This window comes from Lonchura striata, chromosome 5 (assembly GCF_050655825.1).
Source record: "Lonchura striata isolate lonStrDom1 chromosome 5, ASM5065582v1, whole genome shotgun sequence".
Classification (NCBI taxonomy): Eukaryota; Metazoa; Chordata; class Aves; order Passeriformes; family Estrildidae; genus Lonchura; species Lonchura striata.
In genome coordinates, this window is record NC_140707.1 from 70,543,305 (window position 1) to 70,570,043 (window position 26,739).

The 26,739-nt window shown below is 48.2% G+C and overlaps 2 protein-coding genes across 15 annotated transcripts in view; one reads left to right on the top strand and one right to left on the bottom strand.

Moving 5' to 3' along the window:
• Window positions 1–94: 94 nt before the first annotated feature.
• Window positions 95–16,834, top strand: ATG14 (autophagy related 14). Of its 2 annotated transcripts, none has more exons than XM_021534664.4 (10): window positions 95–327; window positions 4,914–4,976; window positions 5,112–5,154; window positions 5,571–5,652; window positions 9,804–10,041; window positions 10,706–10,935; window positions 11,434–11,551; window positions 12,642–12,732; window positions 12,844–12,929; window positions 15,746–16,834. In XM_021534664.4, exons 1-10 carry the CDS (start codon window positions 110–112, stop codon window positions 16,050–16,052), a joined length of 1,476 nt encoding a protein of 491 aa, XP_021390339.2. In that variant the 5' UTR covers window positions 95–109; the 3' UTR covers window positions 16,053–16,834. The 2 variants fall into 2 exon arrangements, with proteins under 2 accessions (XP_021390339.2, XP_085437136.1); XM_085581010.1 differs by having other exon boundaries at window positions 95–276.
• A 5,766-nt stretch (window positions 16,835–22,600) lies between these two features.
• The window catches only part of FBXO34 (F-box protein 34), a 39,363-nt gene continuing 35,224 nt past the window's right edge, over window positions 22,601–26,739 (bottom strand). For all 13 annotated transcript variants that reach the window (XM_021534620.4, XM_021534621.4, XM_021534623.4 and 10 more), the window contains one exon: window positions 22,601–25,323. In XM_021534620.4, coding sequence (XP_021390295.3) covers window positions 23,196–25,323 — 2,128 coding nt within the window. In that variant the 3' untranslated portion in view covers window positions 22,601–23,195. The remainder of the gene's footprint in view (window positions 25,324–26,739) is intronic.

Below are 26,739 nucleotides of genomic sequence, written 5' to 3' on the forward strand. Positions count from 1 at the left end.
GTTTTATTAAAAACCGGGGTTCTCCCGGCGGAGCGCCGCCCGCCCCGCGCCCTCAGCGCCCCTTCCCACAATGCCCGGCAGCGGCGGCCCACGTGACCGCGGCCCCAACATGGCGGCTCCCAGCGGCCGCCGGCCGCAGCCCGCGGGGCCGGGCGGGGGCAGCGCGGCCGGGCCCGGCGCTCTGCGGGGCGCCGAGGAGGACGCCGAGGGTCTCTACGTGGCGGTGGAGCGGTGCCCGCTCTGCAACACCACGCGCCGCCGCCTCACCTGCGCCAAGTGCGTGCAGAGCGGCGATTTCGTCTTTTTCGACGGGCGAGACTCTGAGAGGTACCGGCGGCTCTGAGGGGAGCGGAGCGGCCTCTCGCTGCCCTGCAGCGGTCGCTGAGCCTCGGGGCTGGGGGTGAGGGGCCGGGTTGTGCCCTTTCCCCGCTGGCTCGGAGTGTGGGTGGGGGAACGCTCCGGGCCAACCCCGGGGCTGGGGGCGGACACAGCACGACCCTCGGTACGAGCCTTGGAATAATAATCGTTTTAATAATAATAACTAAAGAATCACCCCGAGTTTCACTCAGGTGCAGATGCGTCCGTGTCGATGTAGCCACAGAAGCTGCAGGCAGTTCAGGGCACAGAGTGCGGTGTTATCTCAAACAGGTTACCTATTTTCGTCAGCACTCCTTGAAACAGTGGTTTTCTAAATCGTCAAGCAAAGTTAGGAAGGTGTATAAGAAGGAAAATAAACATTTTCTTGTGTTTATACTCGTAAATGTGGATAAAAAAATTATCCACTCGAGTTCATGGGGTGGCATCCCGCTCCTTTGGGAGCACTGCTCTCCCTGGGGCAGCAGGATGAGCGCTGTGCCCATCAACAAATTTCCTCGTGGAATGACTCAGGTGGCTCCTCCATCCATCCCAGATTCTTCAAAAGTCCCCAGGGCCGTGTCTGGGACCGCTGTGACTCTTGGCTGGCACCGTGTTCTTGGTTAGCAGCTGCTGGGAGTGATTCCTGGGGCTATTTTGGGAAGGTGGTGGGGTGGCGGTGTCCTCGCTCCAAAGGCTCCTTGTGTCCCCAGGAACAAGGGGACAGTGGTGCCTTTCACCCACCAGCCTCCACGGGAGTGGGGAAATGCTGTCAGACAGTGTGAGTCAGCTTGAAGAACTCAGACTTTAGTCTGTCACTGGATGGCTTTCCCTTTTTTTTGATATAAAAAAGCTGTGTTGGAGAACCACAAACTCGATTTAGCCTGTCTAAAATAGGTGGAAAATGTGTAGTTGTGTGAGACTGCTTGGGGTTTTCTGCAGATTCTATTAAAAGATTGGATATGGATCCTGGAATATAAACCAAGTTTGTTTTTTTCCCCCTGTTCTTTTTCAGCCTTAAGTTTTTGGCTAAACATCAGGTTTAATTATAGAAATTCAATTGTAGCCTTTGTTAGAGTGGAAGCGCTGTTGTTTTGTATTAACCAAGGCTTAAGAAGTCTCTGCCCATCAGAAAAATGAAGTTATAAAGAAGCAGCTTTAGCCAAAGCAGCAGTGTAAGAGAAAACCCTCTTTATCTTCTCACATGAGACAGGATCAGCTTTTCTGTCTGACAGTTGTCACTGCATCCTCCTCAGAAGCTTTCACTGCCCCATTTGTCTGTGGTTGGAAAGGCTCCTGTATATTTACATTGTGAATTTTTTACTGCAAGTATTTTTTTTGTGTGTGTGTGTTTTGTACCCCTCCTCTGCCCCTGAACATCACAATTCCATCCCTGGTGGTCACTGCTGTTGTATTAACCTGGGGCCTCCCTACACACTCCATTTTCCCAGGCTTTGTTTTTCTTGCTGTTCAGAACTTTTCCACGAGTTCATTGCAGTAGTGCAATTCATTAAAAATGGCAAATTTATTTTAATGAATTAAAGGAACAGCACACCTGTATGAATAACCCAATGTTAACAACCTAAACATCCTCAATGGCTGCAGGAACACTGTGTAGGGATGAAAACTTGGGTTTTGAGGATAATGGGATTATGTTTAAACCATGCTTGAAACATTGTGTTTGTCTTCTCTAATTAATATTTGGAATTACTGATTTAAGAGTTGGGAAGAGGTCAGTTTTCTTTGTTTGCTTTTCGTGGGTGTCTCTGAATTTCTTGGGGTGTGAGCCCTGGGAGAGGGGGAGATGTTTGAAAAGGTGACCAGGCAGCACCAGGGCAGAGCCATGCAGGGACAGTTCATGGGCTGCCTCTCAGCTGGTGTTTACAGCCATCGTTATTTATTTGTTTATTTTATGCCTTCTAGTAGTACCTGGGTTAATTTTAGATCCATCACTGCTGGAAGAGTGTCATGACAAGGGCTTTGCTGAGTGGCTCAGTGTAAGAAATTCAGAATGTGGAAGTGTTTGGAGGCACTTGGGCCTCCCATTTGTCTTTTTTGAAATGTTACAGATGGGGGAAAAGGATCATTATCTTCCTGGTTAAATATAAAGAAACCAAGCATTACTCCTTGTATCCAAGAGTGGTTTATTTTTAGAATTTTCTTGTGAATTTTCCTTATATGAAGACAAACAATTTCATGTTCTAATTATTTCAGATTTCATGGGACTATTTTGTGAGCTAATTTTTAGAACAGTAAAACTGGAAGTTTTTCATCTGTCTGGCAAAAATCACACCCCATATCTGTGAGGGGGAGAGACTGAGGAGCTGTTAAGATTAATTACTTAAGGACAGCTACAATTAAGGATGAGTAGTCCAGAAGTCCTCCAGTAGAACAGTCACTGACATCCTTCTTTTCATGAGTAATGTGTTGTGTATTCAAAAGCCAAGCTGGCATCTTGAAGTTGGTCTCAGCTCAGAGGTTCTTCTTCCTCCTGGGAGTGTCCTCCAGCCTGTCATGTACATAAATTCTCACAGTGTCTTTCCCAGACTGCTGAATTGCTTTGCTTTGTGTATCTGCAGATGGCAAAAGACAATGTAATTGTGATGTCCTGAGCCTGGCTGATTTCTCCAAGCTATGGGTTATGATTGGGAATAGTGATTTTTTTTTTTCAGCAGGGGAGTTACATTGAATATGGTGCCCTCAGGTCCTTCAGCATTAATCAACTGCTGTAGATTAGGAAGCCCCTCTCTCTGCTTCTCTCTAGTCATGAACATGTGGAAATAAGCCAGGCAACCACAGAAAATCTGACCTTAATGTGATAAGACTTGAGGAAAGAGAAACATTTCATGGGTAATTCAAGCTGTTCTCTCCTCTCAGTTTACATTTTATGGGAGTTCCTATAATAATTCATCCCAAGTTTTGTTTCTTTGCCAAATTGCAAGGCTAAAGATATATAAAGGAAAATGAGTTGCAGGATGCAGTGCAACTGAAATCAGAGCTATATAAAGCATTGGAAATGTTTGCTTAGGAGAAACCTGCTGGAGGATTTGGTAGGAGCTGACATTGCTGCCGAAGCGTGTGGTGAGCTGGAATTTCTACAGGCTTCCACAAATATTTTTGTCTTCCCTCCACAGTCAGAACTTCATTTATTCCTGTATTCTTTGACAGATCATTCAACTTTTTGCTGGTGTGATGGACAGGAATTGGGTAATTCTGTTCAGTCAGGGTCTGTGCCCATGGACCCAGCTCTGAAACCAAGAATTGGCAAATGACCCCAGCGCTCTCCCTGGGTTCCTGCTGAGCTCTGTGTTTCTGGGCCAGGGGAATTTTGGTGGCAGCCAAAGGTCGGGGTGCAGTAGGTGTGCTCTGCTCTGTGGTAAACAGGAGGCTCATGCAGGGCTTTTGTCATTTCCAGGGTGACTCCTGGGGTGAGGACACACAGGAAGAGGGGACTCAGCTGAGCTGAGCAGCTGGGCTCCAGTTGCACCACATTCCTCCAGCTCACGTGTGGCCTCTGGCTTTTGTGCCAAGCACCTGCATTTGGTTTTGGTTTGTTTTGGAAGGAAAATAGATTCTTTTGCTTGACTACAGAAGCAGCAGCCAGTGGTTTTGTTGTTCTAATGCTAATGTCATCTGGGAGGGTGGTTACACACGCTCTGAATCCAAAGGTAGTCACCAAGCTTTTAGACTGCAGCACTTGAAGGAAAAAAAGTGAAGCATTTTGAAGTTTTACCTGAAATCAAATCCGCAGAGTTACAGAGAGGGAAATCCAAGATGTCATCCTGTGAAGGCTTAGTGTGCTGTTCTTTCTAAATAAAGCTTAAATATCCATAAAATAAAGGTAAAGTCATAAAATCACATGGTTTGGGTTGGAAGGGACCTTAAGGACCATCTAGTTGTAACCTCTGCCATGGGCAGGGGCACCTTCATGCACCATCCTGCCTGGCCTTGAACACTTTCAGGGCTGGGGCATCTGCAAATATCACAGCTCTGCTAGGATGAAATTGTCAATTCTACGTTTTGCAGAGAAAAATAGAATGAATTATGGAACAACAAGGGAAGCAGAACGTGGCTTCTGTATCCTCAAAGTGTGAAAACACAAGGTGATGAATCCTGAAAAAATTCCTTTCTGATCAGTTCCCATATCCTAGAAACCAGTGAAGGAGAGCTGAAGCAGACATTTGGGTCATGGGCTATAGTGAGATAGTACTATTTATTTCTCCAGTGACTGAAGGTTTTTAAAGTACTCCATGTTTTTTTGTAACACACAAAATACTGATCTTGCAAACTATAAATCTAGAAATAGCAGTAGTTTGCTATTTGTTTGATAGTTTGGCACTCTGATGTTTCTCCAGCTTAGAGGTTCTGTTGCAATTCCAGTGAGACTCATGCTCTGGAATTCTGCAAGAGTTGTACACATTTAGCCATTAACTTCCCCAGATCAAGACAGATAGCTGAGGTTTGGAGAATCCCCAAGCTTCAATTTTATTATCTTTTTTAGACAACTTACAGTGCTGTAATTGTGCAAAAAATCAGTAAAAGAATTTAATCTCTTCCAGGTTTTCAGACAAGAAAGAAAGGCTGATGCATCTTAAAACCAAACAGAGAGAATTCCAAAAACAGTAAGTTGTATTTATTAAATTGATATAAAAGCTAAGAGATCTCATAAAAGGAAACAGTATCTTTTAACACACTATTGCTGGAGACAGATGAAGTCCAGATAGTCATAAAACTTTCAATCATGTTTTTTCCTCTAGTGTTTTGAAGGCCATGGAAGGGAAAGAAATAACTGATCAGCTGGTGAGTTGCTCCAAGTGTCCCATGGTTTTTAAACTCTCTGAATTCCTAGATCTCATCGTTTAAAGTTACAGTTTACCTTGAGGGCATTGTGCTGCTTTCCCAAAGAGCCTGTTGTAAGCAAAACCGAAATGACTGAAATGGGCTCTGCCAGCAGAGTGTTCCAAGCTGTCTGAATTTTTCATTTCTCCCTAGATATTTGTTCAATAACTTACTTTACTGATAGACTTTATTCCAAGCACTCCTTCTGTTTGTGCCATTCTTCTGTGCACAAAACACTGTATGAAATATTCAGTTGTTTGATCCATTCAAGAGCATCCTGCTACTTTTGCACTAAAGCTGCTGGCTTTGCTGTTAATCATTAGTTCAGTGTGTTTGAAGTCGTTTATGCCCTAGAGTTGCTGAATGTTCTTTTTCAGAGATGGAAAATAATGTCTTGCAAGATGAGGATTGAGCAGCTGAAACAGACCATTTGCAAAGAAAATGATGAAATGACAAGACGTGAGTAATGCCTTTGCTTTTGTGCTGTGGAAAAACTCCCTGTGCCTTAGAGTGAAAAACCAATTGAGGTGAATTTGAGCGTTAGTTTTTTTAAAAATGGTGAATTTCCAAACCGCCGCTTCCTAAATCTACTTGAAGGCAAATCACTGAGTGGATTTTGGCCTTTTTATGCTTGGGTTTTAATTAGCAAACAGCAGAAATTATTCAACTGGCTGAAGATGGTTTTGCAACAGCTTTAAGAGCAAATTCTTAGCAGCCTGTGACTCTGGCTGTGTCCCTAGAGATGGGTTTATTCACTGTAGTGTTTCTGATCACTTCCTCTTGATAAGGAGGAGCAAACAGCTCTGCAGCTGTCACAGATTTCCTGAAACTGCTGAATTTTAACCCACACCTGTCTGAAAATCCTAAAATCCTCTTTGAGCAAGAGTCACTGAAATTAAGGTGTAGGCTCCATTCAGAAACTTCAGTTTTTGAAACCCATTAGATTGTTTTACACTAAATTTGCAGGGTCATTTTTCAGAACAGAGTATGCAGCTCTCCTTGCAACCTACATGCAAGGGAAGTAGAGGAAGCCTGTTCAGAAGCATATTGATTGAATCGGAGATATTTTTATGGCTTGAAATTCAAGAGGAGCCATACAGAGAGTGGAAGCAGAGGCAGAACCTGAGAAGGGTCATAAAGGATTAGCTCGGGCTTGGGGGGAAAAATCAAAAAGGCTGAGATGTAAAATTATTTTCAATTAAAAAGGAGGATGGATAGTAACAATAATAAATGGATGATAAAGAAAAGGTGAGGGAGCAGAAAAGTGTGTTAGTTAACAGGAAAGAGGGCAAATAACACTGCAGAGAAGTCTGAAACATTCATTCAGTGCTGCCTTTGCTTCATCTTCCTGCAAAGAAAATGGGATCAGCTGTTTAGCCAGGTTAAATTTGACATCATGAGAGGACTGCAGGCTAAGGAAAGGAAACAGACAGCTACACATTAGTTTGCTTTATGGAAGCCAAGGAACAAGCTGAAGTGGTCAGTGAGGGAGCAAGGGTGTGTGAGGAAGCTGAAAACAGTACCTGCTTTCAAAGGGTGCAGGAAGGAAGAGCCTCAAAGAGATGGCACAGGCATCCTGTCACAGACCTAGGGGGGCTTTGCTGGTAACTGACAGGTAAGGTGGTTAAAAATAGCCACCCCTTGGTTGTGGCATTCTTGTCAAATCCATGTTTTGTTATTTTGTCATGATATTCGTGTCAAATCAACCCCTCCCCTGGGGATCAGGTGGTGCAGTGGAGGATGAAGCAGAAGCTGCACGTAACTTGGATTTGGGCACTGCCTCAAACTGTCTTGTGAACAAACAAAATTTGCTCTGGGTGTAACCCCTGCAAGGTGATGACAAAGGGTTAGAAAAGCTGCATTCAAAGAGTGGTGGCACTGGTCAAGCTGAGGAGGTGGGACAGGTGGAGCTCAGCAGGAGCCAGTTCCTGACCCAGTTCTCCTCAGCATTTCCCATAATAGCTCAGTAGGATAGAGGGTGGAATGGAGGAAGCCAGGCTGGAGGGTGATATGACTTCTGTGGAGACCAGGACCAAACTGAAAATCATGTAGATAAATAGACAGTATCATCTGAAAAGGAAAAAAATCAAGGTACACATTGTTGTAAAGAGAAACATAAACCCAGAATGGGGGATAGTGGTGAGATTTGGCAGGAAGGGATCTGGGGAATTGCAAATTAAATAAAAATTATCAATCTTGTGCTGCTCCAAAAAGGTTCAGGTCTCTTTCTGGGTTAACTAATATAAGTGCTGTATTTAAGATGGAAGCAGTTATACTGCTGTGCCAGGTGTTGCTGTTGCTTCAGTGGAAGCCTGGTGTCCAATTTAAACAATTTAAGAAAGATACAAATCATCTGAGGAAAGTCTGAGTATTGGAAATTAAATGGAACAGCTGAGAAAATTCATGTTTGGTTTAGAGAAGAGGAAGTTGAAGAAAAACAAGCTTTTCAGTAGGTAGAAGATTATTGTTATGGAGATGAGATTATGACTTTTTGTCTTTTGCCTGTGAAGAAAGGAGAAGAGGAAATCAATGTGACTTCAAGGAATTAGTCACCTCTTCTCAAAATGCTCTGCTCTGAAGGTGGCAGAGTGTTAGGACTAACCAGGGAGTGGAGTTCTCCATTCTCCCACTCTTCTGTGGAATTGATTATCTGCAACTTTTGCAACTTCTCTTGATTCACAGTGAATTTGATTAGATGTAAACTCAAATCTGAGCTGACTATTGCCCAACTAACCTATTATTAGCTCAGTTGCTTTTGGAGAGAGACCAAAAATGAATTCTAGCTCTGAGTAGCCAACAGATCAGGATCCAATGTGGTCACTTTTGGTCCACATTAAAAAGTGTGAAAAGATTGTTTCTCTGCTCATGGATGTGGCATAGTTTTATTTTCTGAAATAAAAAAACATTTCTAGAACACTGGGTTCCTGCTTTTGGAGGTGACTCTCCTGGAGACCTCAGTAATTGGTGGTGCTTAAAATAATGTTTTAAAATCTGTGTGTTTGCCTTCTTTCTATGCAGAACAGTTCAAGGAGACAGGCTTGCAAATCCCTGGCAGAGCTCTCTGGGCAGAGATCAATGTGCCTGGGCTTGCATTTATCAGGCAGTGCAGGTGTGTGGGACACAGTGGTGGCCTGAAATACTCCTGGGGGCAGATTTTTAATCACTTCATGAACTGGATCATAAAGCAGAGGTGCTGTGCAGAGAGCAGGACAGTTGTCTGTGCACTGGGACTGATGAAGAGGAAACATGAGTGCAGTGTCTCCCCTGCTCCCAAATAATTGCTGTTGGACCTGCAGGGAAGGGAGTTCACTCTAAAAAAGTAGCCTTTCAAGTCAAACATGAATGTGCAAATTGAACAGCTGGACCTTTTCCTCTTCGTCCTGTCTCCTGTTCTTTTTGCAAAGGGAGAGTTTGGGAATATGACTGCAAGTGTTAATTGATTTTCTGTTGATGTTACAGGACTGCTTAAAGGAAAAGGAATTACAGCTGACACATAGGGATTCTGGCATTGCTCAGAGAAAAGTGGATTTTTCTACTGCTCCCCTAACGGGTCACTTATTTATATTATATAAACCTGAGGATTATTAGTTCTTGTCTGCATGGAGGAGCTTTTCTCACCTCCTTTAATTTGGGACTTTGCATCTCCCACATACCAGATCTTCCTTCCTACCAAACACACTTTGGATTGTAGCAGATCAGATGACTGGAAATAATTCCTGATGTTCAGAGGGAGGCAGCCTCTGTGTCTGCAGGAGCAGGCACACTTCAAACTAAGGCACAGGGAGAGTTTAAAACATGTATTTGGGGAGAGCACAAAAAATCTTTCCCTGTGCTTTTAAAAGACAGAGGTGGCTGGCTGACTGTTTGTGGGAGCATTACTGCAGCCACTTATTTGATACCTGAATTAGCAGATTATAGGATCATCAAGGTTGCAAAAGACCTCTAAGATCATCAAGCCCAACCTTGGATGCTTCAAGATGCTCTTGCAGGATATTTTTCCAAGCCTCAGCGTGCCTCACGCATGGAATGAATCTTGGCAGTTGTAGCACTTCAGCCCATGAGCACAATTCCCATTTTGTGAGTGGAAAGGGAGATAGTCAGTGTTCCCTGGGGAACAAGGAGCCTGCACTGTTGGGATCCAAGTGCCGTGAGAGCACATCCATGAGAGAATCCCAAATAACCCACACTAACAGCAGCAGAGGTGCCAGGAATGGTGAATGAAGATGCTATCTGCACTTGATTTTGGCTGCAAGCAGGGCAGGGCTTTTTTTGGCCAGCACGATGCAAACGTGTGCAGTCAGGCTATTTCTGTCAGGATGATTACCTCAGGAGTTTAATTAAACTGGGAAATCTTGGCTTTTGTGCTCCAAATCCAGAAATAGCTGGGTAAAAGTTAGGGAAGGAATAATCCCAGTTGCAGTCTCTTTGGAGATCTTCAGAGGAGGTTAAAAAGTTGTACCACTGAGCAGCTGGAAGCAGTTAATAGTTTAGCAGGCTTTTCTGTTTTAAGCTGCCATAGATCTTGTTTTCCATAAATATTAATAAAGCTTTTCCTACAAGCACTCCCCAGCTCCTTTTCCAAGGGATAACATCTGCTGCTGTTCTCACAGACACAGAGGGGCTGCTGAGGATTAAAGAGGAGAACCAGAAGCATTATCGCAGGGCTCAGAGGCACCAGGAGAAGAAGGAGAAGATCCAGAGGCACAACAGGAAGCTGGGAGACCTGGTGGAGAAAAAAACCTACGACCTGAAAACGCAGTACGAGCACCTGGCGAAGCTCCGGCGCGCACACATCCTGGAGCTGACCTCGGTCATCTTCCCCATGGAAGAGGTGAAGACAAGCATGAGGTATGGCAGCCTTGTCCTTTTGGGATCTTTTTGCTTGGCTTTAGGCACTCAGGAGGAAGTTGTGTCACTCTAAGGTAGGTGGTCTGGTTCCCTTAGGGTCTGTGGGGAGGAGGAGGAGGACTTGTGTTCTCACCCATATATAGAGGTTCAGGACAGAAGAATCTGAAGCTGGAGGTGCTTGCATCTCTCCACTGAGAGATCTGAGCTGCATATCCAGTGTTAAACTTCCTTAAAATATGTATTCCTCATCCCTGGAAGTATTTAGAGCCAGACTGGACAGGGCTTGGAGCAGACTGGTCTAGTGAAACCCCTGTGGCAGGGGTAGAATGAGATGGTCTGTAAGGCCCTTTCCAACCCAAACCTTTCTAGGATTCTGCAAAAACAGGCAATTCAAAATCCCAGAGAAAATGAAAGTAGTTTTGGGAATGAGAAATTTTGCAAAGGTGGTCTATAAGGTCCTTTCCAACCCAAACCATTCCTGAATTCTATAAAAACAACCAACTAAAAACCCCAGAACAAATGAAAGTAGTTTGGGGACGGAGAACTTTTGCAGGAGCATTCCTACAAGCACTTTGCCCCGAGTGAAATCTGGCTCAATGCCTGCCAAGTGCATGTTTGATTCCATTCCCAACCACTTCTTTCCACCCCATTTTGGGTCCTGCAGGGACCCTGCGGACGTGTCCTCGGAGAGTGACAATGCCATGACCTCCAGCACTGTGAGCAAGCTGGCAGAGGCACGCAGGACCACCTACCTGTCCGGGAGGTGGGTGTGTGACGACCACAACGGCGACACCAGCATCAGCATCACGGGGCCCTGGATCATCCTCCCCAACAACGGGGACTACTCTGCTTACTACAACTGGGTGGAGGAGAAGAAGACTACACAGGGACCTGGTAAGGGGCAAGGCATGGTTTTAGGCAACTGGGACACTTTGGGTGCCAGCAGAAGGCACTGAGGAGGAGTAGATTGGTCTATTTGTTCTCTGAGCCAGAGATAAATGCCAGAATAAGGATTTCAGGAGAAGATTCCCTGCTCAGTTTGAACTAGGTTGTCTTTAAGGTCCGTTCCAACCCAAAGCATTCTGTGATTTTCTTTTTTTCTGAAATCTTCTTTTTCACGAAATGCTCACTGGGATGCACAGCACAGTGAAATAGAGAAAGTTAATTATTCACAGTTTTGACACAGTTCACATGTCATCATCTTAACAGGAATTCCAAGAATTACTATTTTCTTCCAACTTCTGACAGATTTCACTGGAAATGATTGCTAGATTCAGGCTGTTCTCCGTACTTAGAAATGATATATTCCAGAGTAGACTCAAGGAACATATTAACACACCCACTGAGACTTCATTTAAAACAAGGATTTCATGTTGTTTTTATTTCTTTCAGATATGGAACATAATAACCCTGCCCATACCATCAGTGCAGCATTGTGCTATGCAACTCAGCTCGTTAACACTTTGTCTCTCATACTTGATGTAAATCTTCCCAAGAAGCTCTTCAACAGGCAAGTAAAAACACAGCAGGGGAATCAGTGACCTTAGATCAGGTTAGTTTGAGGAATAAAGTCATGGATTGCAACAGTTTTTGATAATATGGGTGGCTTGTGGATTTCTGTGCTGTTTGAGGGGAGGGCTAGCAGGATTTTAAACCACAGTTAAAAGTCCCTCCCTCCTTTTTTACTTCCTGAGAGGGAGACCACCCATCACAGTTGAAAATAACAGCTCTAAATGACATATTCAGTATCCTCAAATGAGAGATGAAATATGACAGTGCACAAGTGGCACTTTTTATTTTACTGGACCCCACTGTGCTTCACAAAATCCCAGCCCAATCCAGCAGCTCTTGAAGAGCTCTGCTGCCTCCTGTGCTGTAGGACAAGTCCTGTAACATGGATTGGCAGCAGTGTCATTCCCAGTGGGATAAAAACCCATGGGCAGCACATCTAGGAGTAAACCCCATATGGGATGAAGAGCACTGTTAGAATTTTGGTCTGTGTGGAGCAGCTGGGATCTGCACAGAAGGAGCTGCAGACCTGGTCAGACTCTCAGGGATCCCAGATGTGCTGCTGAGATTCTTTTAAGTGTTTTAAAAGAATGGTTGTCAAAGTGAGGGCACAAAAGCTGTGCAGGGTTTCAGCTTTTTTTTCCCACCCCGTGGCTGGGGAGCTGGAACCAGATGATCTTGAAAGTCCCTTCCAGCCCAAACCATTCTGTGATTCTCTGATTTTGTTTGGGTGTTCAGCCCTCACAGAAGGAACAGGTTGAGAACAGGAAATTATACAAGGTTTTGAAGGAGGTCTGAAACAGTTTGGTTCTGGTGGATCTGAGTTCCCTACAGTTCACACCACCTGTCCTGTGGAAACTGGTGAGGCCAGGGCAAGCAGAGCTTGTTGGTAAAATGCTCATTGTCCTGCTAGGTCTAATAGTAATCTCAGCACTCTAGAACTGGCTGTAGACTTTGAACAAGTGCTCACTGTGAGGATATTTACTCCAGGATTTGTTAGGAAGCCAGGGCATGGAATGCTGATGCCTCCAGGAAGTGTATTTTCACAGCATTTTACTTTCTATGTATTTTTGTGTGTGGTGTTTTAACAGTGAATTCTGTGGAGAGAATCTCAGCAGACACAGGTTCACAAGAGCAGTGAAGAAGCTGAATGCTAATATCCTTCACCTCTGCTTCTCTCAGGTATGGGGGATGCACATTTCATATCTTTATATAGCTTTTTAAATATCAGCTGTGCCTGCTGGTTTCTTTCAGGACCTGATCATGTTTGGTTTTTTTCCCTTCCCATGTCAGCATGTAAATCTAGATCTGTTGCACCCCCTGCATACCCTCAGGAACCTCATGTACCTGGTCAGCCCAGACACCGAGAACTTGGGCAGGTAAGAAAAGCAAAATACTAACTCTCCTGTGGCTGAATCCCTTTGGAATTGATGCCTTTGCCTTGTTACTTGTGAGAGAAATTCTCTTTTGCTGTCCTATAGACCAGTCCTCAGCACAGAAGTCAGGGTAGTTCCAGGAGGAGTAAAGACTGGACAGAAAAAGGGGCTCCTGAGTAGAGAATTAATTTTCACAGACGTGTGTTTGCTGTGCTTCTGCCTCTGGCAGGCTCAGCTGGAGGCTTTGCAGCTGATGATGGACTCATTTCCCCTACACTCGGGAGCAGGAACTCCTTCCCTCCAGGGAACAGCAGCACAAATGCCAGGCAGCTTTGCCATGCTCCAAGTGTGACCCTGCCCACGCCTTGCCAACATGCAAATACCTGAGAGCATCCAGTAACACAAACCCTGAAAAGAATCCCAGGCAAACCTTTCCCAAAATAATTATAGTCAATGAACTGCCTAGACCAAAGCTGACCCTTTAAATAATACTCATTTATATGTAAATTAAGATTAAAGACAACTATTCTCTTAGCTTAGAACATGATGAAAAGAACATCAGTTCTGGCATGCACACACAGGGTTTAATAATTTATTTCTTTTTTTACAAGTTAAATATAAGAAAGCAAACAACACTGATTTCCCCATTGGGATAACCCAGACAGAAGTCACTTGTGCCCAAGACAGTCTGCAAATATTTGTTTGATGTGCCTGGTGTTTTATTCCCCCCTTAAACACAGTGACGTTCTGAAATCTACTTTTCTGCTTTGTTCTCTTGTACGGATCTGGTTTTATTCAAAATCCTGCAGTGCCACTAAGAGGAGCTGCCTGTTCCCACTTCCTTGTGTTCTCTGGATATATCCCTACTGATTCAGCCCACAGACATGGCGAACCACATCTTTGTAGAAGATTTTGGACAAAAATCAGTGCTTGCTGCTGTTTGCCTGAAATAGAGTGCTGGAAATAGAGGATGGAGAGCTGTGTCCCCAAAGAAAGCAGCTGCTCTGAAGGGTGCAGGGGCTGCAGGTGTCACAGAGCTCCCCATGCATCAGCTGGGTCCAGAGAGTAAAAGAAAGGGTTACAGGAGAGTTGGATAAAATACCCACCAGGCTGCTGAATGGCTTTACAGACACCACTGGGAGCAGAGAGTCTGAGCAGGTTGAAATGAGGCACGTGCACTTAGCAGAGACATTAATTACCCACAGGAATGAAGGTGGGGATTCTGTTTCCTTCTGTCATCCTCTCAAGGCTGGATGAGTTTCTGGGATGGATGCTGTCATCAGGCAGGGGTTGCTGGGCTCAGGACAGGGAGAAGGGTGGGACGCAGAGGCCTTTGTTGGAGAGGAGGTCACTTGAGATGATCTCATGGTCCCTGCTGGCCTCAACCCTGATGACTCCTTCTTGTGTTGCCTTGTTAAGCAAAAGGCTTTGCCAGGAGGCAGCGCTCCCATTGCTTTCCACATTATGAAAGAGGAGTGTTTGCCTTTAATTTCTCAGCTGGCTGCAAAGTCTGCAACAAACACCTTTCTTTGCTTTCCTTTAGATACTTGAGCCTGTGGTTGCCTGACAATCTCCTTTATATGCTGCTGTTTTCATATGCTTATAATTTTACCAAGCTTTAATTATCTGGATTAATATTTCCCATGATAAATTACTGCTTAAGGCTCCTTCTCCCACTAACGCTGGATAAACTCTTGCCTGTGTTAAATGGTTACTGTGTTTAATGGTGGGACTTAGTGATCTTGGGAGTCTTTTCCAAGCTAAATGATTCCATGATTCCATCAAATTCCTGCTCATGTTCACGGGGCAGCTTTGTGGCTTGGAGTGAACTCTGTCAGGGACTCTGCCTGCTGTGGGGAATCTGCCTTTTCCCTTGGAATAGAGGCAGCCCAAAGCAGTGGGATGGGGCAGGATGCAATCGCCTCTCCCACCAGGCAGTGGCAGCAGGGAACTCCGAGTCTCAGCACAGGTGGGACCCCGCAGGACCCTGGAGATGCAGCCCATGGCCCCGCTGGGGCTGTCCAGCTGAGAGGGGCCCTCAGCCCCGTCTGTCCCTGTCTGCAGGAAGGACTCAGAGCCAGGCTCTGCTCCAGGGGCCAGCAATGGCACCAGAGGAACGAGCAGGAGCTGATGCCCACAGGTTCCACCTGAACGTGAGGAAGAACTTCCCTGTGCAGTGACTGAGCCCATGAGGGTGTGGAGTTTCCCTCACTGGGATATTCCAGAGCATTCTGGACCCAATCCTGTGCCCTGTGCTCTGGGATGACCCTGCTGCAGCAGGGAGATTGGACCAGACGAGCCACTGTGGTGACCTGAGCCACTCTGTGATTCTGTGTGGTGGGTTTGGAGTGTCTCCAGGCTCTGGCCAACCTCAGAGTGAGGAAGAGGTTGAAAAGGTGTTGCTCAGGGCAGAGTGGGAAGTCTGCACTGGTGAATTGTGCCAGACCTGTGAGTTGCAGGGTACAGCCTGACAGAGCTGAGCTCTCTTGGCTTGGCCAGGACTGGTGTTGGAAATTAAAGCTGCTCCACATCAAGCCAAGATTCCCACCAGTGGAGCCCTGAGTGATCACCAGCAGCTTTCTCTGCTCTGCGTGTGTTTCCCTATCCCTGCCAGAGCAGAATTGCTCTGCCACCGTTCTGCTCCGTGGTCTGGAACCCTGTCCCTTCCTGGGCCAAATGTTGTTTATGTCCACGGGGGTGACACCAAGTTCCCTCTGAGCTGACAGAGATGAAGGAACACTTCATCTCTGCAGTGCCCTGGCAGAGCAGGGCGCTGTGAGAGGACAGAGGGACTGATGGCACCGTGTCCTCACTCGCAGGTCCGGCCCCTTCGAAATCAGCGCCGACCTGGAGGACTCCATGGAGTTCGTGGAGCCCAGCGCGGCGGGCGAGACGGACGAGAGCGGCGACGAGCACGTGAGTGACGAGGAGACGGACCTGGGCACGGACTGGGAGAACCTGCCCAGCCCCAGGTTCTGTGACATCCCCTCGCAGCAGGTGGAGATGCTGCAGAGCCAGAGCAGCCAGGTGTCCCAGCCCATCGCCAGCAGCAGCGCGGGCGGGATGATCTCGTCCGCCGCCGCCTCCGTCACCTCCTGGTTCAAAGCCTACACCGGGCACCGCTAGCGGGCACAGGAACCCCTCCCCGACTGTGCTGTAGTCAACCTTTACCGATTCAGTTAAGTAGTGCCTGGAACAAAGGAAAGGTCAGACTTCTGTTTTGTAAACCGGAGAAAACCTTTTTATTTCCCCAAGATGACTGTGACAGCCCCTTTTGTAAATTAGCTCCGTGCTCCCGACGGATTCTGCGAGGGCACTTCACGTCTTGGTTCTGGCTGCATCCAGGATTGGCCAAGGACCCAGCAACCTCCAGCTCTACTTTCTGAAGCAGAAACAGATTTTGGAGTGTTTGGATCGGGACGAGCGCAGGGAAGGCTGCTCAGGACACGGTCTGGACAGTGGTGCAAATGCAGTTCCCACTTTCTTAACTCCTTACAGGGTTTTCCTTTGTGTGTGTGTGTGTTTTAAATCTGTCTTGCATAATGCAAAAATGCGTATTTCTAAATTTTTTTCATTCAGGACATGAAAATTATGCATTTTTAACATGTTTTCTAATCTCTGTTGCCATATTTTTAATACAAATGATCAGCATGGACAGGGAATTCACACAGCAAATTGTTCTTGGTTTAGATTTGGTTGTGAATCTTTACCCAGTTTTGCCATAGCAAACTGGCTTGTTTCATGCTGTTTCCATTGGTAGATGTAGAAGTTTTGTGTTGTGCTGAGGCACACAGGCTCTGTACTCTTTATACCATACACCAAAGAAACACTGGACATTCTCTTGCTAGACCCACATTCGATGCTGATACAGAATTGCATTGTTGCAATAATATCCATCGGTTACCACACCATGTTGCCACTTTTTAGCATTAGAAAAAACCCCATTTCAAGCCAGTTTGGTGAAGTCACACACCCTCCACACTACATGTGTTTTTAACCCTATTTTATTGTATGTTCGTGGTGGGGTTTGTTGTTTACTGACTGCCAAGAAGTTGGTTTGGTTCCCCTGGCACAGCTGGCTCGTGGAACCCCGAGAGGTGGGTGCTGAATTGGTGAGCAAGGGCTCCTCCTCGTCCTCTGCCTTGCAGGGTGGGACACCCACGAGTGGTTCGCTCAGCAGAGCTTCCAACGTTTACATTTAGAGCTGGGACAGTTCCCCCACAGGGCCAGCCAAGGGAAGAGCCTCCACCAGGGAGGATTTCTGCCACTGCCCCACAGCTCCTAACGAGGATGTGGTGCCAGAGGCCACATCCCTGCCCGATCCCAGCTCCAGGCTGGCTTTCCCAGCCACCTCACAGGGTGTTTTGTGGTGGATTTCTCTCTCCCTCTCCAGCCTGGCCAGTGCTGCCCCTGTCCCCACCCAGGAGGGGTGGGAAGCCAGGTGTGGCAGCGACACCTGTGTGCCACCCACCTTTCCACAGCAGCTGCTTCTCTTTAGCCCTGAGCTGGGCATCTGTTGCCAGTAGTTTCTTCTAATTTTTCTTTTTCTTTTATTTTTTTTTTAAACCAAAGACCCTTAACTCCGCGCGAGCACCGCGCACGTCGTCAGCCAGCGTTGCCAGCCTCGCTCCTCTGCTCCAAGAGCTGGGTTTGTTCCAGGAGAACAGCCCAGGCCCCTGGGCTGCTGCAGCCTGGTGGGGGCCAGTGCCCCCAGCCCCGCTGCCAGCCTGAGCCCCCGGCTCTGGGCTCTGTTGGCTCACAGCACTTTATCACTCACAGCTCTGAGCAACCAGCACACGCCAGTATTGGAAACTGGGCTCACAGCCCAGCCCCTTCTGCTTCCCCGTGGATTTTGCACTGGACCCTGCCATCTAAATACCTTTTTTTTGTTGTTTTTTCATAGGCATTTCAGTCCCTTTTTCGTTGCTGCCTTTGTGCTTTGAGCCCCTGAAGGTCAGGCCATGACTCAGCTTCGTGCACTGTCACTGAACTTAGGGAAGGAAAATCCAACACAATAACTTTTCTAAGCCATATACTTCCTATCCATGTTTTCCAAAATAATTTATTTGCAAGCGTGTCATACTCTGAGAGTACACAAGGGCACCGTGAGGGTGTTCAAATGTGTTGGGGTGGGGCTTTTCATGGAATCTTTTTTTGTAACAGAACACAAGGTTGTGGTGGTTTTTTTTAAGTGTTTTGCACATGTGTAGCTGAGGAAAAATTGTGTGTGTCCAAACCTTGAGTGCAATCACCAGGATTTGTTTCCCAGGTTATTTGAGGGGGATGAGGGAGGGAGGGCAGGAATATCCATAATTATAAATATTTCAAGGCAGCCAGCTGAGAGTTTACAAAACTTTTTGTGTAGCATGAACACAGGAATTTCACTTCAGGCCGGAATTGTGGTCACGAGCAAGCAGTGACCTGGGGTGGCCAATTTGGGCTGCCAAGGACGAGCCTGATTTCGGGGGCCCAGCCCTGTACCGAAAATCAGGTGCCTGTGCAGGGTCTCGGGTGGGACACCCGGGGTGGCTTTTTCACCTGGGGAAACTCACGGCCCCTCTCTCGCAACTTCCGGACTTAAGATGTAACTAAACACAAATGGTTTGGTTTTTTTCGTTGTTTTTGTTTTGGTTTTTTTTTTTTTCCTTCTAAATTTTATTGTATTATTGCAATAAATCTTTAACAGTAATTTTTTTTTAAAGTTGTATATTTATGACTGTTACTTCGGTGTGGTTTGTTTTTCACCGTGCTGGGCAAAGTACACAAGAATTTCCAGCCTTCAAAGCATCACAGGGACCAGACCTGTTACAGTGCAATCAGTCATACAGCGGTGGAATAAGCAATACCCATTCTAAAAAAATACTCTTACATAAAATAACTGCATCTCCATGGGAGCAGGGGGTGGAGTCCTGCACAGCACACACCCACACACACACACACACACACACACACACACCCCTCTGTGTACATGTAAACTGATAAACCTCCTGGGTGTGCCTGGCTCGGGGCTGCTCCCGTGCTGGGGATGTTTCTGTAGGTGGTGGATTCCTCCTGCATGCAAAGGCTCTTCGTTAAAAGCTCATTTCAGGATGCAGGAAGGTGTCTTTTGAAGGATGGAGTTATTCAAGTGAAGCAGTGTCAGAGGGACAGGAATGGCAAAGGGCCAAGCAGGCTCTGCCCTGGTGGCCTGGCAGCCTGTGGCTCACAGGCTGCTGGACAGTGGAGGAGAAACAACCCCTCTCACTCCATTTTTTGTGACATAGCAGATGGGGAGGGCTGAAGGCCCTGTGATTCCTGGCTGCTGGACACTCAGGAGTGGGAGCAGCAGCCAGCTGGGGCTCTGCACACTGAGCTGGGCACGTCATGGCCTCGGTCCCAGCACAGTCAGCTCATGGCCAGGGGCAAAGCCAAGTGTGGGCCCGAGCTCACTCGTGCACACAATGCTCAGGCCACTTCTGCTTCAGCAGGACCAGCAGCTTTTGTCATCTGCCCACTCTGGTTTGTGGCAGGAGAGCAGCTGATAATGCTGTCCCCACAGCAGGACTGCCTGGACCAGCCAAAGGCAGGTGGGAAGGGGAAACAGCCCCAGGTGAGGCTTCAGCTCCATTTCCACCACACAAGAAGTGGCAGTCAAGCCTCAGGTTGGATCTGTCAGTGCAGTTTTGTACAGGTGTGAAATCCTAGAATGGTCTGGGTTGGAAGAGACCTTAAAGATCACCTCGTTCTACCTCCTGCCATGGGCAGGGACACCTTCCACTATCCCAGGGTGCTCCAAGCCCTGTCCAGCCTGGCCTTGGACACTTCCAGGGATCCAGGGGCAGCCACAGCTTCTCTGGGCACCTGTGCCAGGGCCTCACCACCTTCACAAGGAAGAATTTTTTTCCCAGTCTCCCATCCATCCCTGCCCTCTGGCAGTGGGAGCCATTCCCTGTGTCCTGTCCCTCCATCCCTTGTCCCCAGTCCCTCTCCAGCTCTCCTGGAGCCCCTTTAGGCCCTGCCAGGGGCTCTGAGCTCTCCCTGGAGATGAATATTCCCAGCTCTCCCAGCCTGGCTCCAGAGCAGAGGGGCTCCAGCCCTGGGAGCTTTCCCATGGCCTTCCCAGCAGCTCCAGGGGCTGGCAGTGCAGGGAGGGCCCTGGGTCCAACACAAGGAACTCGGCTCTGCTGCAGCATCCCAGGATTTCTGCACAGGGAACAGGGCCCAGCAAAGGGGAAATCTGCTGCAGAAACAGCCAGGATGGAGCACGAGCTCAAGCACAAGGCCCAGCCACAGGCAGCTTTCTCAGTGCTGCTGTCCATGCCAGGAGAGCCCCAGAGCTTGATGAAAACTGGAAGTTTATGGACAATGGAAATGTTATTACAACTTCTTCACAGGCCTATCTGGAAATTCAGTCCAGACACTCCAAATGCTCCCAGGCAGGGAAATCAAGCACATGGTGCAGTCCTTCATCCTCAGTTCTAAACACTGAACTTTGTAAATCCAACACTGGATTTTATTTTTTTTCTTTTTTTAACAATTGCTTCTTAGGAAAAAGAAACCCAAACCCTAACATTCATCAGACCTTGGCCTCTCCCTGAACCATCCCTTAAGGAAACAGAAATCTGCATTTTACAATGTTACAGGAAAAAAAAACCTGCAGGCAGCTCAGCATGGCAACACTCAGAACCAACCCACTTCTGGATGCAAAAGCTTGCTCTGTGGAACAACTTTTAACAACAATGCTGTGCAGGAGGGACAGTTCCAGCAGACAATGTACTAAATGATGTATAAACCAGCCCACGCTCCCCAGCCAGCCTGGGGGGAGGGCAGGGATGGGGTAGGGGAGACAGCAAGTTGTCCTCTGGCTTTACCTGCTCCAAGAACAAAATAGCTTCATGATATTATTTTATCCTCATTTTTCCCCTTGTTCAACAAAAGTGACCAAAATCTCATACCCTGTTCCAAATAAAATGACCTCACTGGCCCCTTATCTAATTACAAAATATTTTCCTCTGCCACTCCATTCCAGCCTCGCAGGGACTTTCCTCGCTGCTGTCAGCCTCAAGTTTTCCAGTCTTGGGTGGGGGGGCAGGAAAGCAGCTTCTTTCCCTTTTCCCCTAATCAGAATTAAGCTGAAGGCTTTTGATGCCAATGGCTTTGGCAAAACAACAGCCTGGAGGTTGTTTTCCTGCTGGTCCAGGCACAGCCAAGGGAGCAGATGGAAGTTTGGGTGAAGGCTGAGCCCCGTTAGGGGATGAAGTCAGGGGTTAAGGAGGGATCCTGCTTTTCCTCTCCCTCTTCCCAGCTGGTTACAAGGCAGCCACACCCTTCTTTTAGATTCCTAATTTAATTCCTCCTGGTTGTCATCATGTCTGCAGCGCAGGGAGGCTGAGCAGCTCCAGGAGGGGTGGATGACACCCAGTGGGTGGCAGGAGCAGGTGAAAGCAAAACATAAAACCAGCACATCCTTTAAACTTCCCTGAAAAGCCTGAGCTCACCAAACCCACATTTCAGGCTGTCAGGACTTGATTTTCCTTCTCCCACTGTTAAAGGAAAGAACAAAAGCTTTCAAACCCTTTTGTCCTGCTCATGCTCTGAAATCAGGTGCGTCACTCCCTGCGAGCCCAGGGAGGTGGAGGTGGGTGGCTCAGCCTGGCCCCCACAGCCAGCAGTTTTCCACACCTTGCTGATCCAGCACCGAAGGACAGAAGAGGATGAGCCAGGTGCAGGGACACCCCATCCCTGCCCTTTCCAGCAGCTCCTTGGGATTGGCAGGGCAGAGGAAGGCCTGGGGTGAGCCCCATGGGAAGGTGGCACCAGCTCTTCTTGCACCAGCTCAGAGATTTGGAATGGTGAGAGTCAGGAGTCCATCCATGCTCTGAGAAGGAGCAGAGGAACAGCAACAGCACCAGGTGTGGGGAGAGAAGGGACGGGCAGGGCAGAGGCACGGCTGCCACGCTCTGCTGGGCTCCCTGGAACACGGCTGCTGCACTGGCCAGGGTCCATTCCCAGGCTTCCAAAGCATCCACCCTGCGAGGGCTGGAACAGGAGGCTGAGGTCTGGCTCCCAGCACTGCAGGACAGGAAAGGATCCAGGGAAATTCTGCCATCCTGTTCTGAGCGTGAGGAATCTCCGTTCATCCGGCACAAACCTCTGCAGTTCCCCTGGAAAGCACCGACCCACGGCCCTGGGAGAGGCCAGGGGCTGCAGCAGAGCAAAGCACTGCAAGGAGTCTTCTTGCAAGGGAAAAATTCCACACAGAGCAGATAGGAAAGCTTCCAGCACATCACAGAGCCAAGGCAACTCCACACCCATCCTGCTGGATCCACGCTCCATCCTCGAGCAGCCAGAGAATAGGGCAGGTGCCCACACAAGAGCCAAGGAGCAGGAGGACCAGAAAGTGCCTGGTTCTTGCAAGCTTTGCACACCTAGCACCAGAATCCCCGATGAAAGGAGCCTGTGCTGCACACAGGGCTGGCAGGAAGGAAAGGAAAAGCTGGAATCTTACAGCAGGGAGTTCTCCAAGTACTAGAGATTTGGGGGGTTTTTGTTCCTTTGTTAGTAGGAGGACAGGTTTCCTAGAGAAAGCACATTGCATGTCTCAACTACAGCACAGCACCACGTTTCTGCCACGTGTTTTACAGCACTTTTATTTTGGGGCAAAAGTCTTACAAGAGAAAGTCTGGTAAGGCAGATCTAGAATGCACATTTTATTGATGTAAAAAAAAAACCCAACCAGACAACATGGGTAAGGTAGACAAGAACTTTTTTTATATTCTGACTATACAATAATATTCCTCTTTTTCTTTTTTAATCCACTGCCACGCTACTATAATGGATCTGTTCTATAGTCTAAGTTTCAGGTTGTCCAGTTAAGTTGTCTGCAGCTTCTTTAAACAAGTTGACCTTTACCTATTTAGAGTTTCTTCTCAGAAACATTCATATATTATACAGGATATACAGATTTTGAAACAAGACACTTAAAAACACACACACACCTATAGCCGCAACACTGGGATAGCTGCATTGTAGGGGTTACCTTGTTCAGCCAGCTGTAGACTCTGTATGTACAATTAGTTTTTATAGTGTTATTTACAGAGATGGACTAAAAGCTCTCTTTTAATCTAAAAGGTAAAGGCTCTTGTGTTCGAATATGTGCAGTTTCATAGCCCTGTGGAAAAAAAAAAAAAATCACAACAATTATATACACTGTAAACAGCACAAGGCATGAGAATCTCCTCCTCCTCCTCCTCCTCTCCCAAACAATCTTGCAGGAAAAGTGTTTGTGCACTAATATTCCTCTTCCACCTCTGCTCCCGCTCCTCGGGTTTTCTTGTGGATGGCGCGGTTAAAGCTGTGGCAGGCAGGGACCCAGTGATTGTCGTGGAGACCCAGCTTGCAGCCCGGGATGCCCTTCTGGGAGCGGTGACAGCACATCCAGTAGCCAGGCCCGTAGGGCAGGGCCTGGCAGTAGGGCTTGGGGTGCCACCGGCACAGGGACACGTCCCCCTTCACGTATTTCTTCTTGCACTGCTTGCAAGGGTCTTCCCGGTAGCGAGGGTCGCGCACCCAGCGCGAGTCCGCCGGCCTGATGTTGTAGTACTCAATGATGAATTTGAAGTAGTAGCAAGTGCATTTTAGGGCAACCAGGCTCCTGGTGGGAAGCAACCCGAAGATCTTCACGATGATGTGGTGAGGCAAGAAGGCCATGTACTGCTGAGGCTCCAAAAGCTGCTGGATTTTAAACCTGGTCTCCAGAAAGTCATGTGAAACCTGCCGCTTTAGGCAGGAGGCGTCAAGTACTTGCAAAGCCCCTTCTGCGGGAGGGACAGAAGGGGCTGATGGCTCTGTAGGGACACTGCTTCTGACACACAATCTACCAGATGCCAGAGCATCCTCATCCTCGTTTTGGGCTAACTCCTCTGGCTTCTCCTGGGTACCCTCCCGCTGTGGCTGTTGCTCCTGAGCAGCAGGCTGCTCACCCTGGAGGAAAAACAGCCTCCCTGGGAGTGACTCCTCACCAGAACTGGAGAGCTTCTCCTTCCTGCACCCTTCCTCTGTCTTGGTGACCGATATACTGATGCACAAGGGCTCCTTCCTAGCAGGATGCTTTGGGAAGATTACAGGCTCTTTTGATGTACAATCAACAGTCGCGTTCTTGCCCTGCAAGGGATCCGGTGGCAGCCTGGCAGCAGCGGGACACGGGGACAGCAGAGCCCTGGGAGGCTCAATCCGTGTTTCAGTGTCATTCCTGCCAGCCGTCATCGCCAACACCGCGTGGGCAAGTCCCGAATTCACATTCCCCACCCGGGTATCCAGCCCCGAAGGAAACGGCTGCTGGGCAGAGGCACCGCCATCCCACAGCTCGGTGTCACCCAGAGGGCCGCAGCGACCCCCGTACCCCGCCTCCGCCACCCCTGCCTCCCCCAGGCCGTGCCCCTGAGCTGGGACCCCCTTCCCCACCTCTCCCTCGGGCTGGGTGCCGCTGGCCAGGAGCACCCTGCCCACGTTCCTGCGGAAGCTGTTGTTGCGGGAGAGGCTCCCGGCCTCCCGCTGCTCGCTCTGCCGCCTCAGGCACTCGGACTCCAGCCTGGCCACCATGTCCAGCACGCGCACCGGCTCGCCCTGCGGCTCCGCCGGCGCCTCGCACGCCCCGGCCGGCGAGAAGGGCTCGGAGCCGGGCGGGGCGGCCTTGGGCTGGGCGCTCAGCCTGGCGGCCGGGGCGGCCGTGCAGGTCTTGGCACAGTCCACCAGCAGGGCGCTGGCCCGCTGCTCCAGGAAAGCCACCATCTCGATGACCGACAGCGAGCGGCCCGGGAACGCGCCCTCGCCGCCGTCGCTCCCGAAGTGCACCGAGCAGTGCTCGATGCCGCAGGCGAACGGCTCCGGCTGGGAGCACCTGGCGTTGGCCTCCCTCATCCTTTCCAGTTGGATTTTGGCTTTTTTAAGATCCACCGATTTTTTCCTGCGTTTGGCCGTTCTCCCGTCGATGTCCCACGTGCTCTTGATTTTCATGGAGCCCGTGCGGGTGCCGCCGCTGCACTGCTGGGCTGCGAAGAAGGCGATTTTCTCCTTGGTGTTGCCAGGTTTCACCACAGCCCAGACATCCAGCGGCCCTTCCCCTTCTTCTCCCTGGTGGATCGTGGCAGACGGGGAGTTCTTCTTTTCTCTTGCACTTGGAGCGTCCGCCGGGCCTTTCCCGTTCATATTGCACATAGTATTTGGATAAATAATCCCCAGGAACTTTTGAGATGGAGTCACGAGGGAGGGTTTTGGGAAAACGCTCAGTTTGGTGCAGTTGGTGTATTTTTCTCCTTGTGCTGGTCCCTGGTGGCCTCGCAGGGAATCCTGGCTTATTTCTGGGGATCGCTCTTTCTTCTGTAACTTGAGATATGGCTTTAAGTGCATACCAGAAACCCTGGAAAAACAGAGAGGGAAGAAGTTATAGCTGCAAAATATGCCTGTCTGGAAATAGAGAAGGTGGCCCAGAGCAGGCACCAGCCCACACCTCAAGAGGAACCACATGAGAAAGGAAAAGAGCCACCAAGGCTGCAATATCCACCCTTGAAGAACTTCCTGCAGCAGGAGAGAACTTCCCAGTAGAGAAATCTGTTTCCGGCAGTTGCAAGGAGAAATTCTACGGTTTAAGTTGTATCAGTTGTGAAAACAAAGGCAGTGGTTCATTCTTGAGCTAGAGCCATCCTTCTGCCCGTGCATTCCTTAATCCAGTTGCAAGGCACACATGGGTCACAGGCTTTATCTGGACATCAGCTACCACACACACTCTTTTCAGTAGATAAAATGTGGTTAAAGCTCAAAAGGGAAATTAGCAAGAGTAATTATATTAATCAGAGATTCCAGGGGATATCTAATCTCCTACTATCACCCAAAATCACACAGTGGTTTGGGCTGGAAGGGACCTTAAAGCCCATTTTGTTCCACTTCCTTCCATGGGCTTTCACTATCTCAGGTTGCTCCAAGTCCCATCCAACTCATCCTTGGACACTTCCAGGGATGAAGCAGCCACAGCTTCCCTGGGCAACAAACCTTTCCTTTAGCCTATTGATAATGGCAAATTTGGTGACTTTCCCATAAGGGTCCTTATGTTATACATTAATGCCCCCCACAAAGTGACAGCAGCATGACATCCAGCTGAGGACACCATTCCCAAGGATGGGATTTTACACTCAGGAATTCCAGAGCTGGGAAGAATCCCTTGGATGCTGCTGATACTGCAGCAGCAGCTCCAGACTCCTCTGTTCTGCCACAGAACCTCCACAGTCACCTTGCATTCAAAGCTCAGGAACGCCAGAGCCCGGGGCACTCCAGAGAGGATGCAACCACCAGGAGACTCCAGGCTCTTCTCCCAGGAGTATCACACAAGCACATTACAGAACTAACTACAGGTTATGTTTCCATGGTAATCTTTGAGTTGTTGCATTCAAAGGCCTCCACTTCAGGGATGGTCTGTGCTCGAGAGCTGAAGAGCAGCAGGTTCAATGCCACGTTCATCATGAGCTGACACAGACACACTCACAGAACACTGAACATGTTCCCCTTGAGAACCAACACCAAGAGAGTTGTTTAAGTGTGGCAACTTCATAAGTTTCTAGCCTAAAAACAGCTTTGAACTAAAAATCTCAATTTGTTGGTCTATAAAGTCCAACAGATTTGTAAGTGATGCTGCCCAGCAGAGGAAGCCTTCAGGACTAGAAGTAGCTGTGCTGCTTTCTCTGGTTCCTCCTTTGGCTCTAGTGACAAGGGAGGGCAGGCACAGAGATTTTGGGGAGGTACATCAAGAGGAAAGGCTTAGTTCACCTTTCTACACCTCACT

Bases quoted from the DNA above. Each gene is read 5' to 3' on its own strand.
- ATG14 (XM_021534664.4), top strand. From the start codon at position 110: ATGGCGGCTCCCAGCGGCCGCCGGCCGCAGCCCGCGGGGCCGGGCGGG. The intron at 328-4,913 runs GTACCGGCGGCT...AATCTCTTCCAG, and splicing joins GACGGGCGAGACTCTGAGAG to GTTTTCAGACAAGAAAGAAA. The intron at 5,155-5,570 runs GTGAGTTGCTCC...GTTCTTTTTCAG, and splicing joins AAGAAATAACTGATCAGCTG to AGATGGAAAATAATGTCTTG.